General features: G+C 44.2%; 1 protein-coding gene and 1 long non-coding RNA gene across 6 annotated transcripts; one reads left to right on the top strand and one right to left on the bottom strand.

Annotated features, from left to right (window-relative positions):
- The first annotated feature begins 5,628 nt into the window (after positions 1–5,628).
- Positions 5,629–10,705, top strand: LOC109752804 (uncharacterized). Of its 5 annotated transcripts, none has more exons than XR_012203202.1 (5): positions 5,629–5,973; positions 7,417–7,519; positions 8,048–8,172; positions 9,501–9,623; positions 9,712–10,248. It is a non-coding gene; the product is annotated as an uncharacterized lncRNA (long non-coding RNA). The 5 variants fall into 5 exon arrangements; XR_012203203.1 differs by lacking the exon at positions 5,629–5,973 and adding an exon at positions 10,313–10,705 and having other exon boundaries at positions 7,067–7,519; positions 9,712–9,926; XR_012203200.1 differs by lacking the exons at positions 9,501–9,623; positions 9,712–10,248 and adding an exon at positions 8,629–8,878.
- Positions 10,706–12,638: 1,933 nt separating this feature from the next.
- On the bottom strand, positions 12,639–14,358 carry LOC109752811 (peroxidase N). The gene is made up of 4 exons (XM_020311734.4): positions 14,080–14,358; positions 13,799–13,981; positions 13,543–13,708; positions 12,639–13,256 (listed from the first exon to the last, which is right to left on the bottom strand). The coding sequence occupies exons 1-4, from the start codon at positions 14,302–14,304 to the stop codon at positions 12,835–12,837; spliced, it is 996 nt and encodes a 331-aa protein (XP_020167323.1). The 5' UTR covers positions 14,305–14,358; the 3' UTR covers positions 12,639–12,834.
- Positions 14,359–24,945: the final 10,587 nt, after the last annotated feature.

The following is a 24,945-nucleotide window of genomic DNA, read 5'->3' as shown; positions in this document are numbered from 1 at the left end:
TGAATGGTGCATTTTGAACACACAAAAAGTCTGGAGTTCAAATAAGTTCAAAAAATGAAATCTCTTTGTAACAGATGAGTTTTCGTCCGAAACCCTGATACTTAGAAAGAGATTGTCCATTTTGTACACGAAGTGCATCCAGTTTTTGCCGTAACCCTCTCAACTTTTTAGCACATGCTATGTGGGTGAAATGATGATACCATGCCAATTTTCAACCTCTTAAGAGTTCATTTGAAGTGCTTTTCAATTTCAGGGTCATTTAGCTCAAAGAATGAACTAGAAAACTTTTATGAAACTCTAATAGCAAAAATATTGAACTAAAAGAATGAACTAGAAAACTTTAATGAAACTCTAATAGCAAAAAGAATGAACTAGAAAACTTTAATGAAACTCTAATAGCAAAAGGAATCAACTAAAAAGCTTTTATAAACCTCTAGTATTTTTGAAACTAAAATTATATAAAATTTATGCAACTAAAATTATCAAAGTATTTTTGTTCAAAACGTTAATAGCAAAAAGAATTTTCATAAAGAATTTTTTTTGAAACTTTAATAGCAAACTAAAATAACAAAATTTGTTTTTGATTTAAACAGACATTTCAAATAACCTAAAAATCACCAAATCGAATATAATGATAAAACACAGTAATATTAAATAGGAGAAAAAAGAATCACTAAAAAATCTATTTTTATAGTAAAGTTATTCACAAACTAGTGATTCACACAAATTTTAAAAAATTCAAATTGGAAAACTAATGGCACTAACAGAACGGTTATAATTTTTATTACCTAAAAGTAAAAAAGAATCACTGAAAAACAGTAAGTATTTTGCTGTAAGTAGAAACAAAATAAAATAAATAAAGCAAAAAAGAAAACAAAAAAAAAACTGAAAAAATGCCACCTACTAGGCCACCACGGCCTGAATACGACTAGAAACCCAAACATGGGCCAGGATTCTGGCCCGCAGAAGGCCCAGTAGGCCCACAGGCAGCATAGTGTGAGATTAGGCCCGTAAGCCTGCATTAGAGAGGAGCTCGAGAGGGAAGCCGCAGTGGGGCTTATAAACCACTCTGAGCCCCTCTCAACTAGCGAGGTAGGACTAAACTTTTGGCCGCGGGCAGCACAAGGCCTTTGGTCCCGGTTAGCACCAACCGGGACCAAAGGTCTCCTTTTCCCGCCCTTTGGGCTGCTGAAAAAAGACCTTTAGTCTCGGTTGGTGGCATCAACCTGGACTAAAGGGGGGCATTGGTCCCGGTTCGTGCCACGAACCGGGACCAATGCTTTGTCTATATAAGAAAACACTTAGCAGTTTTTGCAAAAATCACTTCTTCTCCGCCCCGACGCCCTCGTTGCTCCTCGTCGCTGTCGCCGCCGAGCGCTGCCCCGACGCCGTCAGGCTGCTCCACCGCGTCGTCGCCGACGCCGTCGGGCTGCTCCACCTTGCCGTCACCGCCGACGCCCTCTTCCCTGACGCCGCCGTCGCTCCCCGCGCCCCTGCCCGCCCTGACGCCGCCCGCCTTGACGCCGCCTGTCGCGCCCTCCTGCCCGCACCGACGTCGCCCGCCGCGCCCCTGCCCCCTGCCCCGACGCCTCCCTCTATGAGCACCGCGCCCGTGCCATGCCCTGCCGCCGGCGCCGTGCTTTTTTTGTTATATATGCTATTTTTTACATGTTTTTAGATGTTCATATATGTATGTATGTATTTTTAGATATATGTATTTTTTTATGTATGTTCATATATGTATGTATATATTTTTTACATGTTTTTTGTATATATGTATGTATTTTTTCAATTGTAATATGCATGATGTTTTAAATTTTGAAATGTGCTCTGTTTTTTTCGATGTGATAGATAGATGTTTCGTGGAGATGAGATAAGATGGAAGAGAACTTTTTTTATATGTATGTGGCTATGTATGTATAGATATGGATATCATTTATATATATATATATATATATATATATATATATATATATATATGTATGGAAAAGAGGAAGAAGGAAGAAGGAAGAAGAAGAAAAAGAAGGAGAGGAAAAAGGAAAATAAGAAGAGGAAGAAGGAGAAGAAGAAGGAGTGGGAAAAAATTCCCCAGCTCGGAGAACAGGAGAACCAATCGTGCGCCCCGCTCAAGGTGTCTAGCGATATCGTCGCAAATCTGCCGCAGATGCTGCCCGGTACCAATCCTGGTGATTACCCGCCCGACGATGTACATTTTTATACAATGGAGGTGGATGAATTCAGATACCAGTACGGGAAGCCTCTCGTCAAAGATGGAACTCTTGCTCTAACAACGATGATGCAAAGATTCCAAGAATGGTACATGAAAACCTGCAGCGAGTCTGGGAAGGATGCTTTGTCGATGAGAATTAAAGAGGACCACGACTTCATTGGACAAGAACTGTTAACTGTTGATTTTGACGAGTTTTTCCAGTTCTACAATCAAAAGGCCCTCGACAAATCACTCGTGGCTTGCTACTGTTTGTAAGTACTACTTTCTATAATTAAGTCTCTATATATAGCTCAGCTCTTTCATTGCATCTATATATAATTATCCTCACTATATTATGCAGATTGAAGATCGTCGAATGCAGAAAAGCACAAATCTATGACATTGGGTTCATTAACCCAAATGTCATACATGAATGGACGGTTAAAAAGAATGTCTCAGAAACCGAGGACAACTTGCTCAAATTGTTGCTGAAAAATCAAAGCAAAGATAAAATACTCTTTCCTTACAACTTCAAGTGAGTGTTACTATCTTGTGCATATTCGGTTTCCCTTATTACTCGAGGTTATAGTAATGTAACTGATAAGTTATGCATGCGTGCACAGCTATCACTTTATTCTCCTAGAGATTAAGCTTGAGCAGGGACTAGTAACCGTCTTAGCCTCGAGACGAAAAGATCCCTATGAGTATGCGGAAATGACTGAAATGCTCCAGAAGTAAGTTTAATCGATCATTATCGCACCATATCGGCAACTTTGTTAATTTCCTGATATCAAGTAATTATTTTCTTGTCTGGCAGGGTTTGGAAAGAGTTCACCGCAATTACTCCGGGACTGCCGACCGAGCTGAAATTTAAACACCCGAAAGTTAGTACTACTACCTAGTTCCGCGCATCTCCCATTGATTCTAGCTAGTTTCATCAATACCATTTAGCATGCTTGCTTATCAGTTTGATTGACCTCTATTTCTCGTAAAGTGCTTGTGGCAGGAACGCGGGAATGATTTCTGTGGATACTACGTTTGCGAGTTCATTTACAACGAGACGGCCAAGAATAAGCGGTGCTACTCTGAAAACGGTATGAAGTGTGTAAGCAAAATATTCACAATTTTATTTTATTACCATCATTTGTGTTGAGTTTCATTCATACACATGTATTGACCCTCATCTTTGATTTAGATCTGGCAGATGCGGGATGATCTCCTACCACAAGATCGCATACGAGCAATTCAAGAGGAATTGGCAGGATTCTTTCTTGACCACATCATCAATAAAGCCGGGGAATACCATGTGGAACTTGACTTTAGATGTTAGGGATTGTAAGAGATCTTATATTGTATATATGTAGCTAATAACGTCGGATAGATATACGAAAACTTGTTGTTCGACCAATCTCTCGGAGAAGGAGAGGTCGATCACTTCTCTCTGTATATGTTCATGACGATCTTATGTACTTAATGGTTTCCTTCATTTTCTTACTAGCTAGCGTGTCAAGTCCTCTCTATACGTATAGTACGTAGCGTCGACCAAGCACGGAGATAAGAGAGGTCACTTTTCTCTAGCTATTAGCTAGCTAACACAATATATGAAACCCCAAATTAACCCTCCAAAACCCCCAACCCCCCCCCCCTCAAAGAAAAAACCCAGCTCCTGAGCTGCTGACGCGTGGATGCTCTTTGGTCCCAGTTGGTGTTACCAACTGGGACTAAAGGCCCTCCTGCCTGGGCTCACCGCAGCGGCCACGTGGAGCCCCATCTGTCCCGGTTCGTAAGCGAACCGGGACTAAAGGTATTGGGCTTTAGTCTCGGTTCCAGAACCGGGACAAATGGGCCTCTAGAACCGGGACAAATGGGCCTTTTTCTACTAGTGGAGTTGTGGATGGATGTAGTTTAAATCTCTACGCAGAAGTTCAACTTAACAGCCTCTGCTGAAACACTGGTATATTAAACAAGTAGTGAGAAAAGGCAAATCTCTAAATGGTGGTGGGGGTGTTAGAAATATTGACCTCTTTAAATAGTGGGTTCTCCCCATCACACTAAGTGATGTGTTGAGGAGAATAAGAGAAGACGCGTGTTGGCCGGGCTCGGGACAGTGCGGGCGTGTGACATGCGCGTGAATGGTCCGCCAAAATCCGGTCAGTGACCCTGCAGGGGCACGACTTCCTTTTGTCGTTTTACTTTTTGATGTCTTGGAAGACAAGTTGATCGTTTACTTGTCCGTTAAGTTCTCGACTTGGACCAAATCAGTTTGAGATCGTGATCGCGACACCGTACCACCTCTGATCCTCCTAAATATACTTCTTACCAGTCGTGGCCAAAGACACATCGAAAAACCTAGGGTTTTGCCTCATCACGCAACTTGTGTTGCCTCTGTAGTCACTCCATCCTGAACGCCGGCGTGCATCGGCGCACGGGAGAGAAGATATACGGAACCGTTCGTCCTTCTGATCCTACACCAGGAGAGGACGAATTAGATTTTTGGAAAGTGCTCTGGGCAACTGCTCAAGTTCGTCACCCACGGGTCGTATTCGTCGAAGTGAGACGGTGATACTCATCGTCGTCTTCAACACCGTCTGCATCAGTTCGGCACCAACATCGTCATCAACAATGTGCTCCAGCAGCAGCTACGGCTACTACGGATGAACAAAGGCTCCGTCATGATATGTTCTTGTCTCAAATTACGGTTGTTGTTACATATGCGATGTTGTTGTGCATTGTTTCCTATCTCTACTTCTAATGAAGCAGTTGGTAGTCTCGCTTTCAGGTTTTTTTGTCCCACCTCCCATGGTTTTTTGTACCTCCTCCCACTTTCGCTGGTTTTTTTTCGTAGATTTTTTTGTCCCCTCCCCTACTTCATCGGTTTATTTTCACGTCACCCTCTCACACAACGAAAGAAATCTGAACTTTCCATACTAGCGCAAGTTATTTAGTACTGTAGAATCAATCACGATCAATCCCTAAAGATCAAATCTAAATTAATTAATGTTACCTTAAATCGTTCAATCACATTAATTAAAAATAAATAATTAATTTTAAAAAAAATCGCTCAATCACATTAATTAGAAAACAAATAACCGATTTTAAGAAAATTATTGCGTAAATCATAACAAAGAAATCTCATCAGGCGAACGGGCCCCCTCGAACGCCCGTGCACAGCCGCCCTGTTCCCTCTCCACCACCCAAAGCCGCCCTCTTCCCCGTACAGGATCTGTCCCCTCATGCTCGGTTGTGATGGTACGCTGGTGTGTCGTTCGTTCAAAGCAGTCTGCGGTTGTGATGGTACGCTGGTGTGTCGTTCGTTCGCTTCGTTCCCTCCCACCTAGCGACGACACGTCTTCCCTCGATCGATTTTTTTTCTCCCTTACCCACGTAAGTATCCCCTTACCCACCGATTTTTATCCTCCACGGGCCGAACCGGTGGACAGAAAAAAAAACAAGCATTGAAACCTACGTACTCTTCCTCCCTCGTGCTCCCCCCAAGCCGCCGCCGCACACCCCAGTGCCCAGCCCCTCCCTCCCTCCTTCGTCCCCTATCGCCGCTCCCTAGCCGAGTGCCCCATCCATCTATCTAATGAGACTGCAAGGGTCGTGATTTGGGTGCCTCTCCTACGAGGAATCGGCGCGGCTGTACTCATCGCAGGTGGCGGCGGCTCTTAGCAAGGGCACGTTCGGAAGAGCAGGTGGCGCGTACAAGGTCGCGTGGAGATCCAACGACCCGAACTTCGCCTCGGTAGAGGACGCCCCCATAGGTGCGTCGATCTCAATCTTCTCCATTACGGTTGTCTTCCTTGCCAGTATAAGATGGGTTCTTTCTAATTCAGATCTTGCTTGCCTTATATCATGACATGTTCTTTGCCGGTGTGAGCATAGCATGATTCTTTCACCGGCATGTCTTTTGTATGGCATTAATTTTGTTCAGGAATCAGTTTAAGTGAAGATCGATGGTTTTTAGATTAAGTGGAGAATACTGATTACTCTTCTGAAGTGTATTGTTGTTCAATTGAGACATATGCAGTGGGCATGAAGGCAGCAGGTTGATTAAATCCACGGTAAACGCTATGCATTCAGAATTCCTATAGTTATAAATAGGGTGAAAAAGAGATAGACAACCAATATTGATTTATGAGCTGTTTAGTCAGCTCCTGCTGCTAGACGCTAGCGCCAGGGCGTGCATCGCGGCTGTCCACTTTTGCCGACTGCTCCGGTGCAACGGTGCTCCTGCTGGTTGCTGTTAGCTGCTAGCGCCAGGGCGTGCATCGCCGCCGTCGGCTCCGGTGCTCCTGCTGGTTGCCGCTAGCCGGCTAGCTGCTAGCCCGCTGTGGTTTGCACGTCACATGCGCCTGGGCTCGTGGTGTTTGTTGTGTTCGTCAGTTCCTGTTCGTACCTTCGTGATGACTGGTTCAGTGTGTCGTGCGTGTGGGTCATATGTCCAGCCATTGATAGGGCACGACCCAAATTAGGAGCCTTCTCACAAGTCACGGCCCAACATCAAAGAGAACTCATTTTTTTCAGCTATTTATTGCACCTGTCACCCATCGATCGAGCTTATACGGATATGTATATTACAGTATATTTTTCCGGAAATAAAGGTGGGCTGGGCATCCTGCCTCGCCCTACCTAGAGCTCCACCGGTGCTATTGCTAATATCCTTGTCCTGTAGTAGCTTTAGTATTTCTCACATTTTTTCAGCTACATGTGTAAATGTAGTTACATTTGAGAGAGCGGGAGATATTTCTTTGGGATTATTTTACATATCTTTGTTATCTAGGTATCTAAATTATTGCTGAATGCATCTTCATGTGAGAAAATGTGGACGGCTACAAGAGAAACATAAACTTTGTCATATGAAGTTGGAAGTGTTGAACTGCTCAAACTTTCTACTTTGCAAACAAATAAAGTGATGCAAGGTACTCAGATGTCTGTTGTTGATGAGAATTGACATTGGGTTCAAAATTAAATTAGTGCTTAATTGTTGCCTTGGTGATTGCTACTATTTCATTGTTTCAGAAACATGTCTACTCTTGGACTGTTTCATAGTTTATGTTTTCAAATCCGCTATATACATATATCTACCTCATGTTGATGCACTATCAAAATTGACTCATTAATTCCTTGTCACATTATTTTGCTCAGACTGGCTTGCCCCTAATTTATAAATGCTGCCAAATTTCGAAATCTTACTTCATATGCAGCTGGAAGAATTCCAAGATAGAGCTATTGCTTCAAGGTTGGGATTGGCCACAACATAATTGACATCAAAACCAGATCTGGGTCCTACATATCCGGTGTTGCTCGGTGAGATTTCTATTTTCCAATCCGTTATATACCTATATGATTTATTTGCTATATGAGGTAGTGACGGAATCACCTGATACAAGGTCAAACTAAGTTTCTATTTCTACAATACTAGCTACTAGCCAACAGCATGTGTTTACACTCTCATCAGTTAACAGAGTGATAGTGACAGTAAACTATGTGCCAGATTATGTGAGTCCAATCGATATATCTTTTACTGGCATTACCCATTGTATCTCCATTACAAATCGATCTATCTTTTATTGGCATTACAAATCGATCTATCTTTTACTGGCATTACCTCCAGTAACTCCATCTTGAGGTTTTCCAGTGAGTGTTTGATTACATAGATAGGCTCTTTCTGATGACACCGAGGCTATGACAATGAGTAGGCATATTCTTTTCAGAGTAGGCATCTTCACTTTCTGAATAATGTCCACATTAATTTGTTTACTTGTTAAGCTTTCCCTTGAACAACTATACTATTTTTATGCACTTACGTTAAATGAAATTTTATTCATTTTGTAGTATCCTACAATGGTTTACAGATGGTGTGGCTCCTTACAGTAAGATGATCAAGCAGCGATCTAGAGTTCTCAATACAGATCGATGACGCCTCCTCGGGATCCACATCTCCGCAGCCCCCAACCCTGGTATAGTATGAAAAACCTACAAATAAATCAGAAGAATAGGTAATTATGGGATGCTTATGTTTTGTTGGTGTAGTAGTCGTTTTAAGTCCAGTCCTAGAGGATGTTGCTTGACGCTTCCCTTTAGTCGAGTGACTTTGCATGCTAATAGTACAATAGATAAATCTAATTAATACTCCCTCTGTCCCAAAATAAGTGATTTAAGTTTGTACTAACTTTGTACTAAAGTTAGTACAAAGTTGAGTCAATTATTTTGGGACGGAGGGAGTACTTATGAGTGCGTAATGTTTTGTGAAAACTTTAAATTCATGGTGCAGTTGCGTCTTACCTTCAGTGTTGGCCTGTAGGTGTGTGTTTCATCACTTCTCTGTTTCTTATAACTGTCCTTGTTTTGTTTCTTATAACTGTCCTTGTTTTGTTTCTTATGTTTGTTTTTAGATTTCTTTCATCAACCTGCAGGCTCACTCAAGTTTTCCTTCAATCTTCTACTTCGACCCCTAATATTTTCATGCGAAATGTTCAAGAAATATCCAAGAGAGATACAATTGCACTCGGCTTCAGAAGATACACTGGAGAAATTTGTGTTGTTGTGTTTTGAGTGATGACTCTACCTGTAGTAGAAATCGATCAGGAATACATGGACGTGGATATGCATTATGGTCGTACTATGGATGTGGATATGCTCGCCATATTAGCTATATCTTTTTCATACTCCCTCCGTTCCTAAATATAAGTCTTTTTAGAGATTTCAATATGGATGTATATAGACATAGTTTAGAGTGTAGATTGACTCAGTTTGCTCAGTATATAGTCCATATTGGAATATCTAAAAAAAACTTATATTTAGGAACAGAGGGAGTACATTTTTGTGTTTGCTCTCGGGAGTGGGTTGTGGCTGTTTGATAACAGTCTAATTTGGTTGTTTTTATGATCTTACCAAGACATTTCACACCATACAGATGAACTATTGCCAGTTTTAGTTCATGATTCCTGATATTTATCTCCCAATGGTTATCCGTCTGCATAGTTGCATGCAACTACAAGTTACTGATTTTTGAACTTCCATTTCTTGATCAATTGACATTGGAAAGTTAGCACTATTAACACACTCTTTGTAGAACGTTGCTAATACACTAAAATGTATTTGAAACTTATTTTATGGTATACAAAGATTACTTCTTGATGTATGTGAAATCTAAACTCCTCTACACTAGAAGCACAAAGAAATACGAAATGAAACCCCACCTTGAAACCGTAAAAACAGATTTGATGTTGATCTATGATATACCCCATTAACTGCAAATTTCATCTAATAGACTGATGTGTGACAGCATTGAGACGCAATGTGGAGCAATGCAACTTCACAATTGCACTGGTGGCAAGGGAATATTTTAACTCAGTGTTACAAATATGAAAGGGAACAAAGAGAGAAGACATCACATATTATGACCATGGTATGTGTATTGTAGATTTCTAGAAATGCATGGCCAATATGTTGTTATGTCTTCACACTTGTGCTTATGATTGAGTGCTTCTTCTCAGGAAATTGCTATGAGGACATAGCCCGACAGGAAATGAATTTGATTAGGTTGTTGTCATTAGATGGTACCTCAGTGAGTAAGTTGGTGACAGCCTGCTAATAATGGGCGTCAAGGCCAATCAAATCCGGTTGGGAGCCATATCATTGTGCGTCAGATAAGGCAAGAATCCGCGGACACTCCGTTGCCACTACTGTCGCCGGCGCTTGATGCAGATGGGTGAGTGAAAGGAGAATGTGAATAAGGAAGTGTGCACGACAAAGGAGTAGTTTGTACCTTTTTTTATCACAATGGGGGAGTTAACCCACACGAGCTCCACGATCTGCTGACTGGTAGTTGTCTGGTTAGAGCTGACCGATAGTACAATGGAGAGTGAGGCGGCACAGGGGCACCTCGTCGATGACCCTGTCTATGCTTCATAGCCAAAACATAATCTTCTTTTGGTTATTTGATTTTCTTCAAGGATCTGTCCCCTCATGCTCCTCTTATTGCCTCAATAAAGTTTGGCCTTGTGGCAACTCACAAGGACATACCTTGACAATAGTTATTTCAAAAAGAGAGGCAAAAGCATCGCATGATATATATCATTTCATATATCATGGCAGGAAAAACACATTGTGGTGGTCACCCTTAGCTACGACGATGTGCATTCCTTGGCACCGGGAATTGGCCTGGGAGGAGAGGAGGGGGCGAGTGACACCAGGGAGGAAAGGAGAGATGGCGGCGAGAGGAAGGTGTGGGATGAATGACATGGCATCGAGGGGAAGCGACAGCAAGAAACCGTGGCGGGGAGAGATGGCGGCGAGGACGCCGTGACAAGGAGAGTAGGCCGGGGAAATGAGATGCGAGTGTGAGCGTTGTGCCATGCGGTGAGAGTCAGATAGTGAACTGTTTTGTTTGTATTAAGATGAGAAGAAAAGAATCGGTTGTTTGTTTTTTTGGGGCTCTGAGAGAAATATCAGATACTTTTTTATACGGCGGAGTGGTTGTTTGCTAAATGATTGTCTAATCTTAGAGAGAAATATCACATACTTTTTTATACAGTGAAAAATAACACATACCCTAGCAAGTTATTTCTGGAGAATAATTACCAACAAGTAATTACCAAGTGAGCCTACTCCTTACTAAAATTAGGATGCGACTAACTCTACTAAAAAGCACGATGCCACTCACTCCGACTAAAAACGGTCACCTGCTCGAAGCGAGCAACTGACCATTGAATATATATTGTATATGGGCTTATCTTATTTTTTATTTTAAGACGTGTTTATACATCCACTTTTATAGATTAGAGATAAGAACTATGGCTACAGATGATGGTTTGAAAATATCAATTGACAAAACTTTATGATTGGTGGACTGAAAAATCATGAGTCTTGAACAATTAGAAGAACATACAACTAATGGTCCTTCTTTATATATTTATTGCACATGATAATTCAGTAGGTGTATTTTCATATATGCTTATTTTTACAGAGCATGAGAGGGACAGAGATCTATTATGTCGCCATTCAAAAGGAATCCTTTGACAAGGGTGCTGATGTGATGTTGTTGGAAGGGGCCTAAAATTCACGGAGTTATATAGAACAATATGCAATCGTAATAAATAAAAGGCCCGTGGCAACGCACGGGCATTCTACTAGCGGGGCGGGGCGGCGGCGTGCAGTGCCGGCAAGGGCGGGCGGGCGGTGGTGAGCAGTGCGGGCGGGGGCGGGCGGGGCCGGGGCTGGTCTAAGGCGGACGGGTCCGGGGCGGGGCGGAGGCGGCCAGAGCGGAGGCGGACGGGGCCGGGGCGGCGCGGTGCGGCGACGGCCCGATCCACCCGTACGACGGCGGGCGGCGGTCCAGGCGGGGTGGAATCAGTGGCGGGGGTAGGGACGGGGCTGGATCTGCGGCGGGGCGGCGTCGGAGAGTTGCGGCGGGGCGGCGGCGGGCGGGCGGGAGGAAGAAGGGGGGAAATGAACTAAAGGGCGGTTGGGCGTTGGTGCGCGGCCGCTGTTTTTACATCTCCTGCCTCCGGAGATGTAAATTTGCACCGCAAGGTGTTGTATTTTACATCTCATGAAGGCGGAATTTTTTTTTTGCATATGGACCATCTGTTGGAGAGATATTTTTTGCCTCAGAAGATTCAAAAGTTGGTTATTTTTACATATGGACCGTCTATTGAAGATGCTCTTAGTCCTGAAAATATTACACTGAAAAATATTATTTTGTGTATAGTCGAACACTTAAATAACTGATTGAGGGAATTTGAGAAGATGGAGAAGATGAGGGCACAATAAGGAAATGGTTGGAGAGAGAGAGAAAGAAGAGTGTTGTGAGAAAGAGGGTCTTTACATAAAAAAAGTTGGACAATGATGCATAAGCATAATTAATACGAGGATAAAGTATATATTATACATAACTGATGTTGAACTATTGTTATATACAAAGAGCCCGTAGCAACGCATGGGCGTTCTACTAGTTCTTTTAGTATGCTAGATTGTTGTGTGCTACTTTTTGTTATAGTCATGAATTATTAGTGGAATTAATCACAAATTTATCTAATATTCCAACAGATGGACTTGCAAAACTACCACCATGGCCTCAAATTAAAAATCAGGAATGCAGATGCCCAAATATTTGTCACCCAGCTAGCTAGAAAGCATGAAGTTAATTCAGCATTTTTCTATGATTTTGTTGAGTGATGAAGATAAGTTGATGTATGTGTTCTGGGCAGATGCCATAAGTAGGAAAAAGTACAAACATTTCCGTTAGTGTGGCATCCTTTCTCTTTGGAAAAGGAGGTTAAGACCCCCGGCCTCTGCATCAATCGATGCATACGGCCATCATTATTTATTATTCAACATAAATCTAACAAGAACATACATCAAGCCACCCGAAGTCACCACTCACACATACATAGTGTGGCATCCTTCGATTCTACATATACTACAACAATGATCTTTGCACCATTTACAGTAGTTAATCATCACTTACAAAGTGTGTCCTTTAGTGCTGCATTCTAGTAGTGACAAGCGCCTGGGATTGAATCCTCAGTCTTGCTTTATTAGCCAGTCGGCTAGTTCTTCCTAGCTACCCGTTCATCTTTTTCATCTAACCGCCGATGAACTCTGCTCGCCGTTGCTCATTTGGGATTGGGAACCCTGCAGTTGCAGCGGATCTCGCCGGCGGATCCCGCTGGCAACGGTATGCTCCCCATCTTCACCATGGACGCGCCGAAGTCCGAGAAGAACTGCTCGCCGTCGTCACTGTACGTCTGCACCAGCGCCTTGGTGGTGCTGGCGACCACGTCCTCGTCGGCGGAGAAGAGGCCCTGGTCGGAGGACAGGAGGCCCTTCTTGTTCAGCAGGTTGTGGTAGTACTGCTTGTCGAACACGTCCGCGGAGCTGACGTCCAGCGCGGTGGTCTGGTTGCCATCGCCGCCGGTGCAGAGCTTCTGCAGGTTGGCGGCCATGGTGGCGTCCAGCGTCGGGTTTGCCGAGCTCTTGGTGGACGCCAGCCGGTCGCTGAACAGCACGCACCGGGCTCGCCCGATCGTGTGGGCACCTGTCGGTTTTAACGTTCAGAATTTAGGTCATGTGTTCTATGACAAAATAGAGTTTTTTGTTCTGCACTCCATTCCATAAGATCAGGTCAGCTGTATGATTATTGGCCTAAGAAAATTTTGTGACAGTTTGCATGAGAGAGATGAAGTTTCAGAACTAGTTGCTTCTGCTCTTAGTTAAGCACTTAAGCATGGCCACACTGTCACTGTTGCGTTTTCAGGGATGTAATTCTAGTTGTGCACTTCCGTGGAGGTAGTTAGTTTTGTTATTACTGTGGAAACTGTTACCTGACAGGACCACCACGTCTTTCGTGTCGAGGCCAACATCGGCAAACTTCTTTACGATGGAGCTGATCGGTTCGAACGGCGAGGGCAGGCCGTTGGCAGCTCCTGACTGATTCGCCTTCAGACCGTCTCTTCTCCCCAGAAGAACATTATAGTAAGGCCCTCCACTCTGAGAAAAAGCAGTGCATAGTTAGTCAATACTTTGTATGACAAGCTGAATGTATCTGACAAAATGAAGCATAAGATGTAAGATGCTCACAAAGAGTACTCCATAGCCAGCTGCAAGGGCTACAACGTCAGCACAGGACACCACCCCGGGGCACATGTTCTCGAGGTCGGCCTTGATTGCGTCGATGACCTCGTACCCTCTGACAGAGTTCATGTTGGGTAGTGCAAATTTCTCGCCATCAGCACCATCCAGCAAGATTGAACCATCACAGCCCTGGATACGCCACAACATTTTTTTTCAGTAACTGCAACACAATAGTAGATGGACAGCAACATAACATTCATAGTAAGTTCAGAAGAAACTTGAGGTACATTGACAAAGCAGTCATGGAAATGAAGCCTGAGAAGGGAGGCCCCCATTCTCAGCTCTTCACTCATGGCAGAAAACACGTGCTGCTGGACGATGTTGTACACTCCGGGGCACGTCCAGTCATAGAAATTGCTGCTTAACTTGTTGCACCTCGCGCCTCCGGTTACGAGGCAGAGCACAAGAACTGAGCACACCAGGAGCAACCTGCTGCAGTGAGAGTGCTTCATGTCTTAACACTTACAGTCTCACCTACTAGCTACACTGTCTTTGAGACTTGGGACTGCCTGCATAGTTCGCGGTTTTTGGCTTGCTCTTATAGACGGTTAAAGTGGTGAATATCGGTTCCGGGACAACAAGTCGTTATGATAGTGGTGCGGCTGCGCATGCACCGATCTTCTCCTGTTACCAAACATTTTTGTGCCAAAACAGCACATTCTGAAAATAGCAATTGGCTGCAACTGTGAAGTCACTAGTGTGATGGTGCTGCACTTAGCATGCTTCCGTTGCCTTTTTGTCTCAAGTCCAAGGTGTAGTGGTCTAGTGGAGATCCAACTATAGGAAATTGTAATGTATTACATGCAGTTTCGTGTGCGGATTGGGCCGCCTTCATTATCCCGCTCGATGATGCAGAGCTTGGTGGTAATAAAATCATTCTCTCTCCCAGGGGAAAAAAATATCTCTGCATTTTGGGGAAATGAATTAATCTTGTGATCATTCAGACAAGGTTTTCAACGATAGCTGAGTTGCAAATGGTGCCGTGAAGTGCATCTCCATTTACAGTGGATTACACAGTTCAGTGAATGTGATGGTGCTTCAGGTCAAACTTAATATAGATCAGTTTCTTTAGTCAGAGTGCTATCCATATAGACTGGCATTACAGCAGCAAACTCGAACATGGATTTAGGTACGCGTAAGAAGTTAGTTTTGAGAACATGCAGGAGAACCGAATTAAATTTGAACTTGTTAACACAGTACATGTTTTTTGATGATTGATTAATTTCTAATCCTTTTATGTCTCAGTTTGTTGTTTAGTTATGATCCTGTGAGAATTAAATCCACTTCATGATTTTTTCCAAAAGAATTCGAACTGCATGTGTTTAGATCTTTTGGAGCTTGATATACAGCCTGCGAGTATCTGTATTTTGCTGGCGTTTAACACTTTCAAACCAACGTATTAATTATTTGTAGAGACAGTGCAACAAATACTGATTAATTGCTTGTATGACTATCTATATAGAGGCAAAATACTTGGTTGCGACCATCTAAGCATCGAATACCAATGAACACAAGACACACATTGAAGTCCACATAACTTCTTAATAACGTTTTAAAGGAATTCATGCTCAGATCTACAGTTGATCAAATGATTTAACGAAGCAAATTCAAGAAGTCCAGCATTGGAATATCTTGTGTATAGAACATTTTTCTTTTTAAAAAACTGACTGCTATTGCCTGTTCACAATTTGAGTCATCCATGGTAGCTCCCGCATAGCCTCTCCACACAGCGGCCCTTGGCCTCTTTCCTTGTAGAGTCCTTCTCCTGCTGATCTTCCCTCCCCGCTGCCGGAGAAAACCGTTGCAACGACTGCCAATTTTTTTTATTTTTTTTGGAAATGGAGGCGTACCCCCGGCCTCTGCATCATAATGATGCATGCAGCCATCTTATTAAAAAGTCTCGAAGTAACACACAGTCATAAAGGTATTACAGCTCGCAAGCGGAGCAAAACAAAGAAAATAAAAGTACATGCTCAAAATCACAGCCTGTAAGGCAAAATAAAGGATAAGCTCCCTAGACTCCTATCCTATTATGCGATCGTCATCCGAACCGGTTGAATATAGCCTATGCTACCATCTCCCACTGGTTGCACCAAGTAATCAAAGGCTTCCTGGAGTCCATAGGAGTGAGTAAGAACCACGTACGGATCCATGCGGTAGCTAACCTGCAAGAAAGTTAAATTGTGTTGTCTGTTAAAAATTAAATCATTCCTACAATTCCATATAGCCCACAGAAGCGCACATATTTCAATCCGAATACGGGCGGCAGTAGTATGTTCAACCCCAGCTAACCACGTTCCAAACAACGATTCAATGTCAACTGGAGGATTAATATTGAAGGCTATATGAATGGTTTCTCCAAAGCAATTTGGCGAGTGGGCATTCAAGGAATAAGTGTTGTATTGTTTCATCATGATCGCAAAAACAACAACGTGAACTACCTACCCATCGCCTCTTGATTAAGTTGTCCTTGATGAGTATTACTTGCTTGTGGACAAACCACATAAAAAATTTAATACGCAAGGGAACCTTAATCTTCCAAATATGCAACGATCTTGAGATTGGGCCAGAATTAATCAAATCCATATAGAAAGATTTCACCGTAAAGACCACATTCTTAGCTAGTGTCCATTGCGTCGAATCCGGCTGGTCGGAAAATTGAACATCTATCAATCTCCGAACCAAGTGCAACCAGGCAGTCCATCGCTCACCAACTAACGGACGTATGAACTGAATATTCAAGGGAATCATTTGGAACACTGTGCCTACGTAATCCTCCTTGCGTTGCACAATGTTATAAAGGGTGGGATATTGTAACGCCCACGATGCGGCTATATCTCCCTCGTGTCGAGGCACGACTTAGAGGCATAACCGCATTGTGGTATTGTCGCAAGAAGGGTTATCTTCACACAATCCCATGTAATGAACAAGAATGGGATAACGAGAGTTGGCTTACAAGTTGGTAATCAGAGCCATCCCCGACTTAGGAGCCCCCTGCTTGATCGAATCGCTGGCGTTGTTGAGTCTAGAAAAATTTTTTGGTCTTAGGATTATATATGTCGGAGAGTAGGATTCTTTTTACTCCTCGGTCCCTTTGTCGCTCTGGTGAGGCCTCCTGACGTAGAAGTTTTGACTCTTCTCTCCTCAAATTTTACTAAAAAAATTTTAGGATCACGCGGGTATCTTGGAATCGTTCCGATGGTTTTGTGATGAGAACATTGTTCTTGGTGCCGCCTGACATTTAGGGGTTGTGGCAGTGTCCCGGGGAGTTGAGCTCCGAGGTGTTGTCGTCACAATTTTATCGTTGCAGTTCTGGAATACCTGAGTTTCGCCAACAAGCGTCCATACAAGCTTGGACCCAAGGAGCTGAAAGAATTGAAGAAACAGCTCGATGAACAAGAGCGTCTGGGTTCGATCAGACCGAGTTCATCTTCATGGGGTTGTGGTGTTCCTTTTGTCCAGAAGAAGGATGGCACGGACCGACTTTGTGTCGATTACCGTCCATTGAACAAGAAGACAATCAAGAACAAGTATCCACTTCCCAACATCAATGAGCTATTCGAGCAACTTAAAGGTGCTAAAGTATTCTCCAAGCTTGACCTTCGTATGGGTTATCATCAGATTCACATTCGTGAAGAAGATATTCCCAAGACAGCATTCAGAACAAGCTTTGGTTCTTATGAATATACTGTCATGTCTTTCGGCCTTGTCAATGCTCCTCCAACATTCTCTCGGATGATGAACTTCATCTTCAACCCCTATACCAATGAATTCGTCCTGGTGTATCTCGATGATATCTTAGTCTTCTCCAAGAATAAGAAGGATCATGCCAAACATTTGTGATTGGTGCTCGACAAGCTTAGAGAGTATCAATTCTATGCGAAGTTTTTCAAATGTGAGTTTTGGCTTGATGAAGTTCTTTACCTTGGTCATATCATCTCTGCCAAGGGCATCGCTGTTAATCCCGAGAAGGTGTCTGCAATTGTGAATTGGGAACCTCCTCAGAATGTCAAGTAGCTTCGCAGTTTTCTTGGTCTTGCAAGCTATTGCCGAAGATTCGTTGAGAATTTCTCTAAGATTGCAAAGCCTCTTTCCAACCTCCTCCAGAAGCATGTGAAGTATGTCCGGTCTCCCGAGTGTGACGTTGCTTTGAACACTCTCGAAGAGAAACTCGTCACAGCTCCTGTCTTAACTCCTCCTGACGAATCCAAGCCATTTGAAGTTTTTTGTGATGCTTCTCTTCAAGGTCTCGGTGTTGTGTTAATGCAAGAGAAGAAAGTTGTGGCCTATACCTCTCGTCAGTTGAAGCCCAACGAAAAGAACTACCCCACTCACGATCTTGAGTTGGCGGCAGTTGTCCATGCATTAATAACATGGAGACATCTCTTGTTGGGAAGAAAAGTGGACATATTCACCAATCACAAGAGTCTCAAGTACATCTTCACTCAGCCCAACCTCAACCTCAGGCAAACTCGATGGGTCAAAATGATTCAAGAGTACAATCCGAGTATTGAATATACTCCAGGCAAAGCCAATGTCATTGCAGATGCTTTGAGCAGGAAGGCTTATTGCAACAGCTTAATTCTCAAGCCATTCCAACTGGATCTTTGTGAAGCTTTCCGCAAGCTGAATCTCCAAGTTGTTCCTCAAGGCTTTCTTGCCAACCTCATAGTCTCTCCTACTTTGAAAGATCAAATTCGTGAGGCACAACTCCTGGATACCATGGTGAAGAAGGTGAAACGTGGTATTGACAAGGGTCTTTCCAAATACAAGTGCTATCGCATTGATGACAGAGACACTTTATTCTTCGAGGACCGGCTCGTGGTTCCTAAAGGTGATCTAAGGAAAGTCATTATGAACGAGGCACATAATTCTCTTCTTTCCATTCATCCTGGAAATACGAAGATGTACCATGACCTCAAGCAGTCGTATTGGTGGACTCGAATGAAGTGAGAAATCGCCCAATTCGTGAATGAATGTGATGTCTGTCGAAGGGTGAAAGCAGAACATCAACGACCAGCTAGTCTCCTCCAACCTCTTGCTATCCCAGAATGGAAGTTTGATCATATCGAAATGGACTTCGTGACTGGATTTCCTAAGTCCAAGCGCGGAAATGATGCTATCTTCGTTGTCATTGACAAGCTTACTAAAGTGACTCATTTCCTTCCAATCAAAGAATCTATCACATCAGCTCAGTTGGCAGAGCTATACACCTCCAGGATTGTCTCCTTGCACGGCATTCCACAATTAATATCTTCAGATCGTGGAAGCATCTTCACTTCTAAGTTCTAGGACTCCTTCCAGAAGGCCATGGGCACCAACATTCGCTTCAGCATAGCTTTCCATCCTCAAACTAGTGGCCAAGTCGAGCGAGTCAATCAAATTCTTGAAGATATGCTCAGGGCTTGTGTCATTTCCATTGGCATGAAATGGGAAGATTGTCTTCCATATGCCGAATTCTCCTACAACAATAGCTTCCAAGCGAGTTCGGGCAAGACCCCATTAGAGATTCTATATGGCAGAAAGTGTCGTACTCCTCTCATTTGGTCAGAGACTGGTGAACGCCAACTTCTTGACAATGACTTAATCACAGAGGCTGAAGAAATGTGTAAAGTCATCCATGAAAATCTCAAAGCCGCGCAATCGCGCCAGAAGAGTTACTATGATAGTAAGCACCGTGATGTGGCTTTCAAGATCGGAGACCATGTCTACCTCCGCGTCTCTCCAATGAAAGGCACTTTTGTCGCTTCGGTATCAAAGGGAAGCTTGCCCCTAGATACGTGGGTCCTTTCAAGATCATTGGCAAAAGAGGCGACCTCGCCTATCAACTCGAGCTTCCCTCCAACTTCGCAAACGTGCACGATGTGTTCCACGTGTCACAGCTTCGCAAGTGCTTCAAGACTCCTGAGCGCACCATCAACTTCGAAGAGATTGACCTCCAAGAAGATCTGTCTTATCATGAGCACCCCGTTGCTATTCTTGAAGAAACTGAGCACAAGACTCGCAACAAGTCAATCAAATTCCTGAAAGTGAAGTGGTCGCACCATTCCGACCGAGAAGCCACCTGGGAACGCGAGGACCACCTCCGTTCCGAATATCCGGAGTTCTTTCAGTCCTAGATCTCGGGACGAGATCCTCTCGTAGTCGTGGAGTGTTGTAACACCCCGGATGTAACTTTCCATATTTGTAACTCCAACTCTTGCCATTTTCGGCTATGTGTTATGATATTCCCTTCGTGGTCGGGTTTTGTTTTTATTTTGCATTTTGTTCATGTCATGCATTTCATATCATGTCATCATGTGCATCTCATTTGCATACGTGTTCGTCTCATGCATCCGAGCATTTTCCCCGTTGTCCGTTTTGCAATCCGGCACTCCCACATGCACCGGCGCACCCCTCTTTTTTTTCGTGAGCGGGTGTTAAACGTTCTCGAAATGGACCGAGGTTTGCCAAGTGGCCTTGGTATACCACCGGTAGACCACCTGTCAAGTTTCGTTCCATTTGGAGGTCGTTTGATGCTCCAACGGTTAACCGGGTAACCGCAAAGTCCTTTTGAGTGTGCAGCCCAACACCCCTCCAAAACAGCCCAATAACCCACCTAACTCACCTCCATGCTCTCGGTCGTTCGATCACGATCGTGTGGGCGAAAACCGCACTCCATTTGGAGCCTCCTAGCTCCCTCTACCTATAAATATGTGCATCTCCCCCGAATTCCGGGTCCAAACCCTAGCCATCGCTCCCTCCGCATGCCGGACACGTCCGCCCGGCGCCGGACGAATCCCGCCGCCGCGCCCGACCAACCGGGAGCCGCCACGTGGCGCGCCGCCGTCCCCGTCGCCGAAGCCCGCTCGGCCCGTTCCCGGCCCGGGACGCCGCCGCCACCGCCCCGCGGGCGCCCGAGCCCCGCGCCCCGCGCCGCCACCCTCCGCCGTCCTCCGCCCGTCGCCATCCGGCCGCCGCTCCGGCGACCTCGCCGCCTCCCCCGGCGAGCTCCTCCGCCCGCGCCGCCCCGCAACTCCGGCGCCCCTCTCCGGCTTTCTCAGGCCGGCCCCGACCTCCCTCGTCCTTCCGGCCGGCTACCACCGTCTCCGTCTCCGGCGAACGAGCTCCGGCCAGCTCAACGGAGCCGCGCCAGATCCCGATCCAAAACGAGGTTGACTCCCCCCCTGAAATTCTCCAAGTCCCGAAGATTTTTGCATTTTGTGCTCCTGTCCATTGAACCATATCTTATCGCATACTGCTCCGTTTTGCGTGCATGATATGTCGAAATGTTCGTCACGAGATGCTCTTCATTTTGTTCCATTGCGCCATGCTCGTTTGAGTTTATCTTGATGCCCAAATCTCTGGTGCAAGAGTGCTATATGATGTTTACTGCTGTTACTTATCAGAACTTGGTGATTTGTTATTTTTGTCGCAATTGATGTGTGCATCTTATGGGCATGAGCTCTACAGGTGTTTTGATCTATGCCATGCCATCTTTACAGAGGTGTATGCCATGTATTTTTGTGATCTATGTGGTGACTAGCACAAGCATGCAAACTAGGCTTTGTGATGTTTCTGTTTTCAGGGACTTAGGATTTTGCTAAGTCTGTTACTGCTGTTATTTTGTTGCCATGTATCCATGTGTCTACAATGAGATCCATGCTTCTTTTGAGTATGTTCAGTAAGGATGTTTTGTAGATATAGTTGTTCTCTATGCACCCATGCCCCTGTTTGCAATTATGGAGTGCTATAGCAAGTCTTAATCTTGCTCTACTTTTGCTATAAAATATTTCTGGCAGAATGTTAACATGAGATTCAATTTTGCCAAGGTTGTTGTAGTTGATCCATACATTCTATGAACTTGCTCTTACCATGGTTAGCTTCATAAACATGACATCTTGATGTAGGTATGCTTGTTTTGTCATGCATAGCTTTATGATGAGTGAATCAAGCTCACCAAGGTGTCTTCATAATGCTGTTAATGCCATGCTCTGTTTTCTGCTAAGTCTGAAACTTGTTAACGAAACTTGCTATGTTTACATGGGTGCCATCATATCTTCTGGTCCTTTTTGGCTCATGGTCAGTAAGGGACTTTTATTCTATGCATTTAGTAGATTCATTCCATGCCTTGTTTTGCTATGTTAAGATCCTGTAGCATGTTGATTGCTTGCTCTGGACATTGCTATCTGATGTTGTTTCAGCCATGTCCAGTATTTTCTCTAAGTCTGTTAAGCTGATATCTTTTGCACTTTTGCCACACTTGTTTGAACCTGTTATGGTATGATCTAGCCATATCTCAGTGTTAATCTTTTGTCAAGCATCTCCTTTAGATTACTGCCATATGCTTTTTTGTTATGTTGGGGTGCTGTAGCATAGCTACTTGATGTTTTCTAAGTGCTATCATGCTGTTAATCGCAGAATCGCGTCATTCTTGTTTTGCTTGCCATTTGTAAACCGTGCATCCGTTTCCGGTGATCTTTATATCGATTTCGACCAAAATCATCTCATCTTTCTAGTGGCATGCTTGGTTTGCCAAGTTATTGCATTGTTCATCATTTTTCTTCCGGAGCACGCATACGCATCGCATATCATATCTCGCATATCATGCATGTATTGCATCATGTTGTTTGTGCACTTCCCGTGATTGATTATGGTTCCATTGCTTGTGTTCTTGCTGTGGGTAGAGCCGGGAGACGAGTTCGTGAACGAGAAACCTGTTGAGTACGCTTACGAGGATCAAGCTTTCGACAACTCTGAGAACCTTGCACGCAAGATGACCATACCCTCGAAATCATTTCTATCTTTGCTTTGCTAGTTGTCGTTCTATTGCTATGCTGCGCTACCTACCACTTGCTATATCATGCCTCCCATATTGCCATGTCCAGCCTCTAACCATCCTTTCCTAGCAAACCATTGTTTGGCTAAGTTACCGCTTTTGCTCAGCCCTTCTTATAGCGTTGCTAGTTGCAGGTGAAGTTGAAGTTGGTTCCATGTTGGAACATGGATATTTTGGAATATCACAATATCTCTTATTTAATTAATGCATCTATATATTTGGTAAAGGGTGGAAGGCTCGGCCTTATGCCTGGTGTTTTGTTCCACTCTTGCCACCCTAGTTTCCGTCATACCGGTATTATGTTCCTTGAGTTTGCGTTCCTTACGCGGTTGGGTGATTTATGGGACCCCCTTGACAGTTCGCCTTGAATAAAACTCCTCCAGCAAGGCCCAACCTTGGTTTTACCATTTGCTACCTAAGCCTTCTTCCCTCGGGTTTTCGCGAGCCCGAGGGTCATCTTTATTTTAACCCCCCCGGGCCAGTGCTCCTTCGAGTGTTGGTCTGAAACGAGTAGACTGCGGGGCCACCTCGGGGAAACTTGAGGCCTGATTTTACTCGTAGGATGTCTCATCCGTTGTGCCCTGAGAACGAGATATGTGCAGCTCCTATCGGGATTTGTCGGCACATCGGGCGGCTTTGCTGGTCTTGTTTTACCATTGTCGAAATGTCTTGTAAACCGGGATTCCGAGACTGATCGGGTCTCCCGGGAGAAGGTTTATCCACCGTGAGAGCTTATAATGGGCTAAGTTGGGACACCCCTGCAGGGTATTATCTTTCGAAAGCCGTGCCCGCAGTTATGAGGCAGATGGGAATTTGTTAATGTCCGGTTGTAGAGAACTTGACACTTGACTTAATTAAAATACATCAACCGTGTGTGTAGCCGTGATGGTCTCTTTTCGGCGGAGTCCGGGAAGTGAACACGGTTTGAGTTATGCATGAACGTAAGTAGTTTCAGGATCACTTCTGGATCATTTCTAGCTTCGCGACCGTTGCGTTGCTTCTCTTCTCGCTCTCATTTTCGTATGTTAGCCACCATATATGCTTAGTGCCTACTGCAGCTCCACCTCATTACACCATCCTTTCCTATAAGCTTAAATATTCTTGATCTCGCGGGTGTGAGATTGCTGAGTCCTCGTGACTCACAGATTCTACCAAAATAGTTGCAGGTGCCGACGATGCCAGTGCAGGTGACGCAACCGAGCTCAAGTGGGAGTTCGACGAGGAACGTGGTCGTTACTATGTTTCGTTTCCTGATGATCAGTAGTGGAGCCCAGTTGGGACGATCGGGGATCTAGCATTTGGGGTTATCTTATTTTCATTTGGATTTGACCGTAGTCGGTCTATGTGTGGATTTTGGATGATGTATGAATTAATTTATGTATTGTGTGAAGTGGCGATTGTAAGCCAACTCTCGTTATCCCATTCTTGTTCATTACATGGGATTGTGTGAAGATGACCCTTCTTGCGACAATTCCTACAATGCGGTTATGCCTCTAAGTCGTGCCTCGACACGTGGGAGATATAGCCGCATCGTGGGCGTTACAGATATTGTACGGCCAGGGGTGTCTCTCCTAACTACGTATCCTCCCAAAAATCTTGTTGACATCCCATTGGCAACCAAGAATTTGACCCTACGAAAGAACAAATCCTTCGTTCTCATAAGCCCTTTCCAGAATGGCGAATCAGTTGGTCTCATGGTAACCTGGGCGAGCGTTTTCGACTGCAGATATTTATTGCGCAAAATCTGTGCCCATATGCCCTTCGGCTCTATCTCCAACCTGTAGAGCCATTTGCTCATAAGGCATTTATTCTTGATTTCTAAGTTCTCAATACCAAGACCCCCTGGTCTTTTGGCCGGCAAAGGATGTCCCATCGCGCCAGTTGGTATTTCCTTTTGGCCTCATCTAACTGCCAGAAGAAACGAGACCTGAAGAAATCAAGTCGCTTTTGTACCCCTTTCGGAATTTCGAAGAAAGATAGTAGGAACATCGGCATACCGGTCAGTACCGAATTAATCAGCACTAGCCGACCTCCATAAGACATAAGCTTGCCCTTCCAGCAGCTCAGCTTTTTCTCAATTCGATCTTCGATACACTTCCATTCTTTATTAGACAACTTACGGTGGTGAATTGGTATGCCCAAATAACTAAATGGTAAAGACCCTAATTCACACCCGAATAGTTGTCTATATGTGTCTTACTCGTCTTTGGCCTTCCCAAAGCAGAACAACTCACTCTTGTGAAAGTTTATATTTAAACCAGACAATTGTTCGAAG

Source organism: Aegilops tauschii, chromosome 1 (genome assembly GCF_002575655.3).
Source record: "Aegilops tauschii subsp. strangulata cultivar AL8/78 chromosome 1, Aet v6.0, whole genome shotgun sequence".
Taxonomy (NCBI): domain Eukaryota; kingdom Viridiplantae; phylum Streptophyta; class Magnoliopsida; order Poales; family Poaceae; genus Aegilops; species Aegilops tauschii.
Note: the sequence above shows the minus strand (reverse complement) of the source record. Positions and strands in the feature narration are given on the sequence as shown.

Excerpts from the sequence above, each read along its gene's own strand:
- LOC109752811 (XM_020311734.4), bottom strand. The coding sequence starts at position 14,304 with ATGAAGCACTCTCACTGCAGCAGGTTGCTCCTGGTGTGCTCAGTTCTT. Across the intron at positions 13,982-14,079 it reads TCCATGACTGCTTTGTCAAT|GGCTGTGATGGTTCAATCTT; the intron begins GTACCTCAAGTT and ends TGGCGTATCCAG. Across the intron at positions 13,257-13,542 it reads AGACGTGGTGGTCCTGTCAG|GTGCCCACACGATCGGGCGA; the intron begins GTAACAGTTTCC and ends TAAAACCGACAG.